Source organism: Ochotona princeps, chromosome 1 (genome assembly GCF_030435755.1).
Source record: "Ochotona princeps isolate mOchPri1 chromosome 1, mOchPri1.hap1, whole genome shotgun sequence".
Classification (NCBI taxonomy): domain Eukaryota; kingdom Metazoa; phylum Chordata; class Mammalia; order Lagomorpha; family Ochotonidae; genus Ochotona; species Ochotona princeps.
Genome location: NC_080832.1, coordinates 48,575,427 through 48,588,270, shown reverse-complemented (window position 1 = coordinate 48,588,270; position 12,844 = coordinate 48,575,427). Strand labels below are relative to the sequence as shown.

General features: G+C 44.0%; 1 protein-coding gene across 1 annotated transcript; it reads left to right on the top strand.

The window, feature by feature from the left end:
* The first annotated feature begins 233 nt into the window (after positions 1 to 233).
* On the top strand, positions 234 to 5,136 carry MARCKS (myristoylated alanine rich protein kinase C substrate). Its single transcript, XM_058656868.1, has 2 exons — positions 234 to 1,112; positions 2,999 to 5,136. The coding sequence occupies exons 1-2, from the start codon at positions 1,011 to 1,013 to the stop codon at positions 3,887 to 3,889; spliced, it is 993 nt and encodes a 330-aa protein (XP_058512851.1). The 5' UTR covers positions 234 to 1,010; the 3' UTR covers positions 3,890 to 5,136.
* The last annotated feature ends 7,708 nt before the right edge of the window (positions 5,137 to 12,844 follow it).

The window sequence follows — 12,844 nt, the reverse complement described above, 5'->3', positions numbered from 1 at the left end:
GAAATTCGATCTTGGCCGTCCAAATCTCTTTCGATTTGGGACAATTTAACAATTTAAACAAAACAAAACAAAAAAAGACACACAAACCTTGTGCGCTATCTGTGAGCCCCATATGGCGCACACAGAAAACACACCGCAAACACGCAGACTCGTCCCCACTATTGTCTTGAACGCTGGCGTACACACACACACACACACACACACACACACCACTCGGGAGAGGTGGAGGAGGGGAGTGAGTGGAGAGACGGACGCGGATACAGACCGACCCGAGTCATCGCGAGTCAAGTTAACGCTTTCTCCGCCCCCCGTGCACAGCCAACCCCCCTCCCGCGCTAATTAATTCCAAACAAAGCAAGCCAATCAAGGCACGCATTATCATTTTCCAGCAGAGGGAGGCGAGAGACATGTATTTTTAATTGATTTATTTATTTGGAGGACATTAATGCTCGGTTTGGGGCTGATTTTCAAACCGCTCGCCAAGCGCGGCTCCATTGTTCGCCGTGCGCCCAGGCGCCGCCCCCTGCTTTGTGTGCGGCGCGCGGATTGGCCGGCGCGCGCGGGGGCCGCGTCAGCGCCCGCGAGCCCATTCATCTGTGCACTTGGGCGTTGGACCCCGCATCTTATTAGCAACCAGGGAGATTTCTCCATTTTCCTCTTGTCTACAGTGCGGCTACAAATCTGGGATTTTTTTTATTACTTTTTTTTTTTAGAAACTACACTTGAGCTCCTTTTTTGTGCTCGAGTTTTCCACCTTTTTCCCTCCTTACTGCGCTGCTGCTTTTTTGATCACAGAGACTAAAAAAAATTTTTTGAATCCGGAGTGCATTTAATCGGTTCTCTTCTGTCCTCTTCACCGCCCCCACCCCCTCCCTCCGGTGTGAGTGTGCCGCCGCTGCTGCTCGCGCCGCTGCTGCCGCCGCCGCTGCTGCTCGCCCCGTCGCTTCAACAACCCAAGGCTCTTTGTTTCCCTCTCGGATCTGTTGAGTTTCTTTGTTGAAGAAGCCAGCATGGGTGCCCAGTTCTCCAAGACCGCAGCGAAGGGAGAAGCCGCCGGGGAGAGGCCCGGGGAAGCGGCAGTGGCCTCGTCGCCTTCGAAAGCCAATGGGCAGGTAAATTCTACTTGTGGTTCTGGTCATTCCATGGGTGTCCTGCGCCGGTCGCGACGGTTCCCTTTCCCTCCTGGTCGTGCACGACGCGCAGTCGGAGCTCGAACGTGGCCGGATTTCAGTGGCAAAGTTGCATTTTCAAGCTAGCCTAAATGGTATTATTTTTCTTAGGCAGGGTCTCTCCCCTCCACCCCCCGCCCCCGAAGGAGTGGGTCTCGAGAACCCTGGCTGATTCCTGAGTAGATCGGAGCAAAGGAGTGACAAATGGGCTAAAATGGCGTGGTTTGGAGATGGGCAGAACCTGACTAGCTGGGTGTCCCCCCCCCCCGGCTCCAGCCAGATTCATCTGTGTTTTGGGGGACACGGTGGTGTGGCTCTTGTGTTTGTTGTCCAGTCTTGGTCGCCTTCGAGATTTGCAAGCTGGGGTGTGTGTGTGTGTGAGAGAGAGAGAGAGAGAGAGAGAGAGAGAATATGTGTGTATGAGCATGTAGAGGAGGGGCTCGCAGTGGGGATGGCGGCGAATAAAGGCGAATAGAGAACGGTTGTAGGGCTGTCTTAATGTATTCCGAGGCTGCGTGCCTGGGTTCTTGGAAAGGTAGCTTGGCTGGAGCTGGACAGAGGGTTTCGATATTTTTCGATGGGGCTTTCCCACCCTCCCAAATGCTATTCGCAACTGAGGGATCAGCGCGCGCGCGCGCGCGCACACACACACACACACAAACACACACACACACTTGACTTTTTAAATAGTATCCCTGGATGCGGGAACCCTAGGTAGGTCCTTTAAGAACAGCTCCAGAAGAGGTAGCTAGTGCCTTTCGATCAGAGTTGCTCCTCTGTGGCGCGTCGACCACCCGCGAAGGCCCCCCAACCCCCGCGCGACTGGGACCCGGGCAGATAGCCACGGTCGGGTGGGCGCGAGAGGTCGACCATGGGTGGCTGGTTCGCAAACACTGGGCGCCCACCACGCCTCTTTTCCTAGAGCAGAAACCGCATTGCCTTGCTTGCTCTTAACCTACTGGGGCAAGGCAGCTCTGCCAAGAAGCTTTAAATCCGTTAAAAATCCAAAATGAGCTGCCAGGACGCGCCCGACTTCGCAGAATCACGGTTTTAAGGGGGGGACGGAAGCAGAGGCCAGACCTCCGAAAAGAATGGGTTTCCCGCAGCTTTGTTGATTTTAGCCCTACTGGCAGGCCGGGAAGGCACCTGAGCTTTGTTTGCGGACTCCTCCGGCTGCACGCTCGGGGCTCGGGGGCGCCTCGGCCTGCGGGCAGGGCCCGGCTGGGCAGGGCCTGGCTGGGCAGGGCGGGGTGGCCCGGCGGCCCCGCCCCTGCTCGCCGCGGGCGCCCGGCTCGGTGCGGTGGAGGCACAGCGCCCCCTGCGGGCACCGGGCCCCTGCGCGGGCTCCGGGGTGCCAGGATACTCCGGGGGCTTTGGGGATTTCTGACGGGTCTGTAAGGTTCAAGGAACGTAACGCTGATCAGGTGCAGATCGCCAGCTCTGCGAGGAGGGCCTCCTTCCAGAGGGAGCGTCTGGTCTTGTCCATTAATTAGCTCCTTCCCTACCTCGCCCCCAAAGCCCGTGTGGGGCGACACTGGAATTGTTACCCTTTTGCTTTCCACTTCTCAGCCCAAAGGAGCATTTATGGAAGGATCAGAGCCACTGTGCTGCCTGCAGGGTTCCCTATACAATGCTGCTCCATCTCTTCAATTGTGGGGCTCCTTCTGGGAGTCCAAGGCCGCCACCCCGCTTCCTGAAGCGGGGAGGGTCTCCCAGAACCAGGGAAGTTCAAGGCGGAGGATGGGGGTAGGGAAGCTGGTCTCTCGGGGGGGTGGGGGTCCACTCGTGGGGCGGGAACGCTTCAGTGACGCGCTTTCTGTGCCTCGCAGGAGAACGGCCACGTGAAGGTAAATGGCGACGCTTCACCCGCGGCCGCCGAGCCCGGCGCCAAGGAGGAGCTGCAGGCCAACGGCAGCGCGCCGGCCACCGACAAGGAGGAGCCCGCGGCCGCGGGGAGCGGGGCCGCGTCCCCCAGCGCGGCCGAGAAGGATGAGCAGGCCGCCGCCGCCCCCGAGGCCGCGGGCAGCAGCCCCGCGGAGAAGGAGACCCCCGCGGAGGCCGAGGCGGCCGAGCCGGGCTCGCCCACGGCCGCGGAGGGCGAGGCCGCGTCGGCCGCCTCCTCGACGTCTTCGCCCAAGGCCGAGGACGGCGCCACGCCCTCGCCCAGCAACGAGACCCCGAAAAAAAAAAAGAAGCGCTTTTCCTTCAAGAAGTCTTTCAAGCTGAGCGGCTTCTCCTTCAAGAAGAACAAGAAGGAGGCCGGAGAGGGCGCTGAGGCCGAGGCCGCGGCCTCCGCCGAGGGCAGCAAGGACGAGGCCGCCGCCGCCGGGGGCGTCTCCGCGGCCGCGGGGGAGGCGAGCGCCGCGTCCGGGGAGCAGGCGGCGGCCGCGCCGGGCGAGGAGGAGGCGGCGGCGGCCGGCGAGGAAGGGGCCGCAGGCGGAGAGCCGCAGGAGCCCAAGCCCGAGGAGGCCGCCGCCGCGGCGCCCGAGAAGCCGTCCAGCAGCGAGGAGCCCAAGGCCGCCCAAGAGCCCAGCAAGGCCGAGGAGAAGGCCGAGGAGGCGGCCGCCTGCGAGGCGCCCTCCGCCGCCGGGCCGGGCGCGCCCCCGGAGCCGGAGCCCGCGGCCCCCGCCGAGGAGCCCGCGTCCGCCTGCGCAGCCCCCTCACAGGAGGCCCAGCCCGAGTGCAGTCCAGAAGCCCCCCCAGCGGAGGCGGCCGAGTAGAGGAGCGAGCGTTTTTTGAGATAATCCAAGAACTTTTCTCCCTCACCCCCGTTTGTTTGTTGGAGTGGTGCCAGGTACTGGTTTTGGAGAACTTGTCTACAACCAGGGATTGATTTTAAAGATGTCTTTTTTTTTTTTTTTCAATTTTTTTTTTAAGCAGCAAATTTTCCCTTCCCCCCTCCGCACAGATCCCATCTCAGATCATTCTGTTACCACCATTCCAACAGGTGGAGGAGAGCTTAAACACCTTCCTCTGCCTTGTTTCTCTTTTTTTTATTATTTTTTTTTTTGCATCAGTATTAATGTTTTTTGCATACTTTGCATCTTTATTCAAAAATGTAAACTTTTCTTTGTCAGTCTATGGACATGCCCATATATGAAGGAGATGGTCAAAAGGGATATCAAATGAAGTGAGAAGGGCCACAGTGGGGAAGTCAAAGTGGTGCAGAGCCTTGCCAAGATGTGCCACTATCGATGATGGTGTAAAGGCTTCGTCTTCTGTTTTGTTTTGGTTTTTTTTTTTTAAGAAAAGTTATTATGATGTATTTTGTGAGGCAGGTTTACAACACTACAAGTCTTGACTAAGAAGGAAAGAAAAAAAAAAACAAACACCAATACCCAGATCTAAAAAAAAAAAAAGGAAAAAAAAAAGATCATAGTCTTAGGAGTTCATTTAAACCATAGGAACTTTTCACTTATCTCATGTTAGCTGTACCAGTCGGTGATTAAGTAGAACTACAAGTTGTATAGGCTTTATTGTTTATTGCTGGTTTATGACCTTAATAAAGTGTAATTATGTATTACCAGCAGGGTGTTTTTAACTGTGACTATTGTATAAAAACAAATCTTGATATCCAGAAGCACATGAAGTTTGCAACTTTCCACCCTGCCCATTTTGTAAAACTTAAAAGTCATCTTGGACCTTTTAAACACAAATTTTAAACTCAACAAAGCTGTGAGAAGTGAAATGGTTACTGTTTATACTGTGGTATGTTTTTGATTACAGCAGACAATGCTTTCTTTTCCAGTCGTCTTTGAGAATAAAGGAGAAAAAAAATCTTCAGATGCAATGGCTTTGTGTAGCATCTTGTCTATCATGTTTTGTAAATACTGGAGAAGCTTTGACCAATTTGACTTAGAGATGGAATGTAACTTTGCTTACAAAAATTGCTATTAAACTCCTGCTTAAGGTGTTCTAATTTTCTGTGAGCACACTAAAAGCGAAAAATAAATGTGAAGAAAATGTACACATTCGTGGTGTTTCTTTACGTTCTGATAACACTGAGACTTCTAGGTCTTAGATTAATTTTTAGCAAGTGCTTGCATGCCATCAAGAGTAAATTTGGTTATTTTAAATCTGAAATTTTTAACCTCTGAAATTCTAAATCAGCAGTATCAGGTTACATAGAGGTAGAGTTTTTAAACATTCCATGTCAAATCTGTAAACCATTTATTTGCATTTAGTTTTCATGTAAGAATTGAATATAAGTATTTTATTGTAGTTATATAGCATGTCAGATTAAATCATTTAGGATGAACGTGGTGTGACTCTAAGACTATTTACATGTCTTATGAGAAAATCTCATTAAAATCATTTTCTTGTCATGCAGATCGAGAAACTTAAATTTTATGCTGAATGAGTCTATTGAATCCAAACTACAGAAGGCTCATCAAAGGTGATTAGAGATGTTTCAGAAATTGATGATGTATTACACTGTAATTGCTTAGCACTTCCAAAGTATTGCTTAGAATCTGTGTTATACCTTTAAAAGAACAGAGCTATGTAATGAAATATTGGTGTTGAATGGACAGTGTTGTCAGCTTATGGGCCTTTCGCGTAAAGTGCAAGCAAGGTTTTTTTCTTTAGTTTTTAATTAAATCTCATTAACATCCTATTGCCTAAAGGAGAAAATAGTTAATAATAAATATTTCCTTATACATTAATTACCTTTAATTTTTTACCTCCTCTCTTTTTTAGCGCCCTATAACAGAATATTTTTGTTCTTCACTGAACCATAAACGGAATTGGATTTTAAGATATGTATTAAATACTGTTACTTCATTAGATGTAAAATCATGTATGCACACCCATTTTGCTGCTTTTGAACAGTGAGTGATATAGGGGCTCATGATTAACCAGTGAACTACATTTGTAACAACTGAGTACCAAAAATCTTAAACTCATTAGAAAAATAACAAGTTAGCTTTTTGGTATGTTCTTATGTTTGCAATAATGATCAAAATTAATAGCTTATGATTTCTGTTTACCAAATACCCTCCCCACTAGTTTAATAACATTTGGAAGAGTGTGCATTTTGACTTAGATTTTCTAGATCAAAGGATGTTTGAAGATTAAAAATCAAACTTAGTTACCAAAGGACTGATTTATGGGTCTTTCCCATCTTAACCAACTTTTTCTCAAATGCCCAGTTGGCCAAGTACAGTGCCTAGTTGTAGTAGATCTCAGCTAAAAAGAAAAAAGGATTTAAAAAATAACTCCCAAAGTGAGTAGTCAACCATACTGTGTAGGAAATTATTATATATTGCTAGGTTTGTTCTTTTAACAACTAGAGTTTATTATGATGCATTGTTTTTATTTTAATCACTGCCTAAAACACTTTGGGTGGTATTAATGGAGTGGTGGATTTTTCTCCAAGTAATTAAATGAAATTTGACATATCTTTTCATCCAAAGTTTTGTACATCATGTTTTCTAATGGAAAAATGTTAATATGGCTTTTTTGTATGACTAAAAATAGCTTTGAGATTAAGGAAAAATAAATAACTCTTGTACAGTTCAGTATTGTCTATTAAATCTGTATTGGCAGTATGTATAATGGCATTTGCTATGGTTACAAAACACTTCTTCTGGATTATAATAATCATTTGATCCAATTCTTATTGCTTGTAAAATAAAGTCTTATCAGTTGATATAATCAAGCCTGCTAAAATAGGATTTTTTACAAATTTTATTTTAAAATACAAATTTTAGAAAAATAATTTAAATCTTATGTGTTAAAGGTGAGCGTGATTATTATTTGCTTAATGGGTTTTAGAGGGATGTGCTTGAGGTTACACTTACCCTGTAAAATCACAGCCATTGAGGAAGAGTTACAGGCTCAAGTAAAAAAGCTTAATGATAAAATTTGATAATATATTTGAGAAACAATGCAATTAGTTCCTTTCACTTCCCAATTATATGAAAGTGCTTAAAATATGTTGTTGAAAACGTTAATTTTTAGATGCTTTTCATTTGCAAATGCTGCGCTTTTAAGAGTTCAAGCACTCCTTTTAAGTTGTGTTCAAAAATACTAGTCTGAAAATGGAAATTATTTTAAGCATTTAACTGTGAATTTCAGCAATTTTGCTTTGGAGTTTTCTGCATGATTTACCTATCTTAAGAGTATTACATAGATACACTTCGGTATGATTGTGTAAAATGGATGGAATTATCTTTTCTCTATTTTGCTTTCTTCCTGCTAGTATTCTAATCATTAATGAACTATGAAAAAAAGAAAACAATCTTTTCACCTTTATATATTTGTACAAATGGTTTTTAAATTGTAAGCAGGTCAGGGTGAAGCACAACTTTTTGTCCAGATTAAAAAAAAAAAAAAGACTTATTTTATTGTTTTTGTTGGAAAGTCAGATATACAGAGAGGAGGAGAGACAGAGAGGAAGATCTTCTGTTCAATGATTCACTGCCCAAGTGGCCACAATGGCCAGAGCTGAACCAACCCGAAGCCAGGAGCCTCTTCAGGGTCTCCTACATGGGTGCAGGAACCCAAGGCTTTGGGCCGTCCTCGACTGCTTTCCCAGGCCACAAGCAGGGAGCTGGATGGGAAGTGGAGCTGCTGGGATCAGAACCAATGTCCATATGGGATCCTGGCACGTGTGAGGCAAGGACTTTAGCCACTAGGCTACCGCGCCAGGCCCTTTGTCCAGATTTCATTCATCCACAGAGGTACATACTGATATCCCCCTTTCAAAAGTGCACATGGAGAATGTGTTCTAACAGTTCAATCTGCTGCCTGATATACTGAGAGGTAACTACTTAACCAGGGCTACACCCTTCCTCTTTGCAATTTGATACATAGATGTCTTTTATGCTTTTTAAAAAGTGAATTCATAATACTCAGTAGACATCTATCAAAAATGAAAATAAAACTTTTTTTTAATTTATAGAGACTTGAAATTTAATGTTCAGAAATAGCTCAGCACCTTAATGATGGCATACAAAAAGTTTTTTTTTTATTAAAGATTTATTTTTATTGCAAAGTCAGATATACAGAGAGGAGGAGACAGAGAGGAAGATCTTCCGTTCGATGATTCACTCCCCAAGTGATCACAAAGGCCGGTGCTGTGCCGATCTGAAGCCAGGAACCAGGAACCTCTTCCAGGTCTCCCACGCGGATGCAGGGTCCCAAGGCTTTGATCTGTCCTCGACTGCCTTCCCAGGCCCCAGCCAGGGAGCAAGAAGGGAAGTGAAGCTGCCGGGATTAGAACCGGTGCCCATACGGGATCCTGGCGCATTCAAGGCGAGGACTTTAGCCGCTAGGCCACGGCGCCTAGTGGCCACAAAAACTTTAAATTCTGAATTATGAATTCTCACTCCATCCTAGAAAGTTGATCATTAAATATTAAAATATGAGCATTGTATAAAAATATACTGTTTCTGTCCTTAACAGATTTTAAATGAAGTTAAATAGACAGCTAAATGTATGGTGTGCCCTTGAAACAAGGGGAAAGAATTGGAGCCTTTTCTAAGAAACAATGTAAGTCATAAGGCTGAGACAGCTAAATTGAAGCTTGCTTGACTCAGGCTTAGAAATGACGCGCAGTGTTTGAAGCACAGTCCGGAGAGAAGCAAGACACGCAGGCTGTCCGTTCTATAGTGTTTTGCTGTCTGTGTGACGAGAGATGACAGTTGGTGAGTAGCTGGCAGAATCATCATCGAAGTTCTCTTCCCATCTGCATTCTCTCATCCTGCTTTTACCTTAGCCCTTAGTCACATCCCAGCTTCAAAGAGAAGCCGAACATCTGAGAATCCAGAGTGGAAACTTCCAGTACTGCTTCAGGAATTGTTGGGGAGAATACGTAGACTGCAAAATTATTCTGAGATTCTGTGTCCACTTTAATAACAGAAAAGTTTAAAGGAATCCAAATTAAAGCAATACGGATGACATCTAATAACAGCGTCTTGTAAAAACCGAACCTTCCAAAGTCACACACACACCCGCTTCAGTATCCTAAAAATCTTTTAAAAATAGTTTATTTTTAATTCTTTGATTTGTTAGCAATTTGTAGAAGTACTTTGGTGATCTTGAAGACTACCATAAAAGAATGCAGACCATGAACTAAGGTAAAAGGCTTTTAATCATGCAGGTTTTGCACCATTGTCGTCTTGACATAAATTCACCTTATGATTTTCACATCTCCCTAATTAAACCCACATGGATTAAGAACAAACAAAGGATCATATTTTACTTTCCAGAAAAGGTAAAAAGTTACTGATAATGAAATATTATCTACAGTTCTTCTTACTATTACCTTTTAAACAAAATAAATGCTTATTCCCATTCTAAGATTTAGCAGCGGTAAATATATGATTGTTGCAAAATTCTAGGAATCTTTACATCAGTTCTGTTTTTGAAACAAAAGAGAAGAGTTTTATTAATACTGCATGTAATTAAATATGGGAAAATATAGTGCTATAGGCAAAAGAAAAATGTTAAAAGAAATGTTTTTGTCAATCACTGTTATAGACTGAGAATTGCTAATCTGAACATAAAGAATCAGATACAGCCCCCAGTCCAAAGCTTGAATGTGACGTGACACCACAAGTGAAGAACTTCACATTTGATCTCATGATTTGACCTAGTTGAACTAGTGCCATACCAAAAAAAATAATAATAATAATGTAAAATTACCTTCAAATTGTGCTTATTAGGTGTCTATGAAACACCAATGGTTTTGGCATTTAGTTTTGGGCCCTATCACAGTGTATGTAACTATGTGTGTGCAACTATTTTTAAATCTGAAAATAGCTATACTCTAAAACATTTACAGTGGAAGCGTTTGGGCTAAGGGACACTCAGCCTGTTGTAGAACTTCTTTCTTCAAGAAATGGTGAAGTGCAACATGATTATCCATCACTGAGCATTTCAATAAAAACAGCAGCATCAGTTATACTGGTTGAGTTAGCATTATACATTGTTTTCCTGACAACTAGGGGAAAGTTTCTGGTAGGACTAAATATTGTGCTAGAATGTCCACCTATGTAATTAATGATGGTGAAACAACGAAAGGAATTCTTAGGGACAGTTACAAAATGAGAAGTCTAATAATGTCTTCAAAGCAGCCTTAGATCAAATAACATGTTCTTGAGTCTTCAAGATTCACTGTACGATAGATAAAAAGAGTGAATCACCTAAGTGTTTTTAAAGTATTTGGTAGATATTTTTAAAAGGTAAGAGGTGAGGTCGATGTGATGTAGCAGGTAAAACCATTGCCTGCCACAGCATGCCACATGAGTCCTGCATGCTCCACTTGTAATCCAGTCCAATCCAGCTCCCTGTTAATGAGCCTGGAAAAACAGCAGAAGATGGCTCAAGTACGTAGGCTCCTGTGTGCACGCAGAAGCTCCTGGCTTCAGCCTGCCCCAGCTCTGGCCCCAGTTGCTACTGGGGGAATGAACGAGTAGGTAGTAGATCTCTCTCTCTCTCTCTCTCTCTCTCTCTCTCTCAATCTCTCTCTTCCCCTCTCCCTCTCTCCCTCTGTAATTCTGCCTTTTAAATAAATAAATGTCTTTAAAAAAATAAAACTTAAGAATGGATAAGTGGAATTAACTAATCACGTATCTAATTCAGTATATCTCAAATATCATTGCAACAAGTAATCAATATAAAATGACCAATGAGATCATATATTCTTTCATTACTTATCTTAAAAAGCCTACTGAGTCCTATAGTCACCATACAACTCAGTTTAGATCACTCACATTTCAAATGCTTAATCTCCAATGTGACTACTGTATTAGAGAAAAAAAATAACAGTCTAAAGAATTAACAGTCGGAAAGTCAAGAAGTGATTATGGATGTTGGGGTTTAGCTTTTGAGTCAACATTGAAGGTCATCATTCTAAACAGCCATTATGATACTGATGTTATAAACATGTACACTAACAATCCAAGTGGATTTGTTAATGGATTAAGTTGGGTCCACACTTTCAACCCATTCCCCAGCATCAAATTCCTGTTGAAAAACCAACATAATGAAATGGTTAAAATGAGACCATTTGTGTGACCATGATCCAATCTGAATGGTGTCAATAGCTAAAGAAACCTGGACACACAAACACAAGGGATGGTTGTGTACAGAGAAAAGGGGAGGGCACGTGTATGGCAAGAAGGCTTCTGCAAGCAAAGGCAGAAGACTTCAGAGGAAAGCAAACCCATGAGTACATAGACCTCAGACTTCTGGTCTCCAAAAAACTGTGTGAGAGGATAAATTTACCTTTGTTATGGTATCCCTAGCGAACTAACCCAAGGCTCCAGGCTGAGTGGAAAGATGTGTCTGTTCTTTGCTGAGCATAAAAATAATGCCATAAGTTTGCTGCTTCTCTTCCTCCACTGGAAGAGGGTTTTATTACCATTGTTAGTACTTTGAAAGAGAAATGAGTTTTTCAAAATTAGAAGGTACAATAAATCTCAGCCTTCATGCTTTGTTAATAAATTGATTAGAAAGATCTCTGAGCCACAAATAGAAAAATTAGTATCCACCATATCTTGTAATGTTATGCCTGAATTTATGACAATATAAAACATTACATTTAAACCACACTTTAGAAATAGAGCAGTATTTCTGTGGAATATTTGTCTATCTGGCTGTTCCCTGAAAGAAGAAGAAGGAGGAGGAGAAGACGAAGAAGAAGAGGGAGGAAAGAAGGAAGAGGAGGAAGAGGAGGAGGAGGGAGGAGGAGATGTAGCAGGCATTTTGACCCAGTGGTTGAGAAACCAAGTTCAGCATCCCATTTAGGACATTGGCTTTGATGCTTGGCTCTGCCTCCTGACTCCAGTGTCCTGCTAACACGTGCCCCAGATCACAACAGCATGGCTCAAGGAGACCTGGGCTGAGTTCCAGTTCTCAGCTCTGGCCGTGCCGCATCCTGGCATTTACAGGATTGAACCAGCATATAGGAGTCCATCTCTGCCTCTCAAATAAGTAAATAAAAATAAAAATAAATAAAGTTAAGCCAAAGAGATGCAGTATGCTAATCAAATTTAAAAACACATTAGAATGCAGGTTGTGTTACCTTAGAGATTCCTAAGATACATTAACATATTATTGGCACTGGAAACTCCAGTACAAAAGAACCTACCAATTTTGAATTAATGGAGTATTCATGTAATAATTTGACCATGAAAACCCTTTTCACCCAACAATAAATATTAGGCATCCAGCAAAAGTATTGTTGGAGAGTGTTAATTATCTCAGTTTCCAGCAGATTTCTACATTTAGAGATGACAAAATAGAACCTTTAAAAAAAGATTTATTTATTTTTATTTCAAAGTCAGATATACGGAGAGGAAGAGAAACAGAGAGGAAGATCTTCCATCCATTGATTAATTCCCCAAGTGGCCGCAACAGCCAGAGCTGAGCTGATCCGAAGCCAGGAGGCCAGAACCTCTTCCGAGTCTCCCACACGGGTATATAGTCCCAAAGCTTTGGACCATCCTTGACTCTTTTCCCAGGCCAAAAACAGGGAGCTGGATGGGAAGCAGGGCTGCCAGGATTAGAACTGACACCCAAATGGGATCCTGGTGCTTTCAAGGTGAGGACTTTAGTCACTATGCTACCATGCTGGGCCTAAAACAGAGCCTTAAAAAAATAATAATAAGCAGCAAGCCCATATGGCTCATTCACAAAAAGAAGTCTATTTTTTGAAAAAAATATGT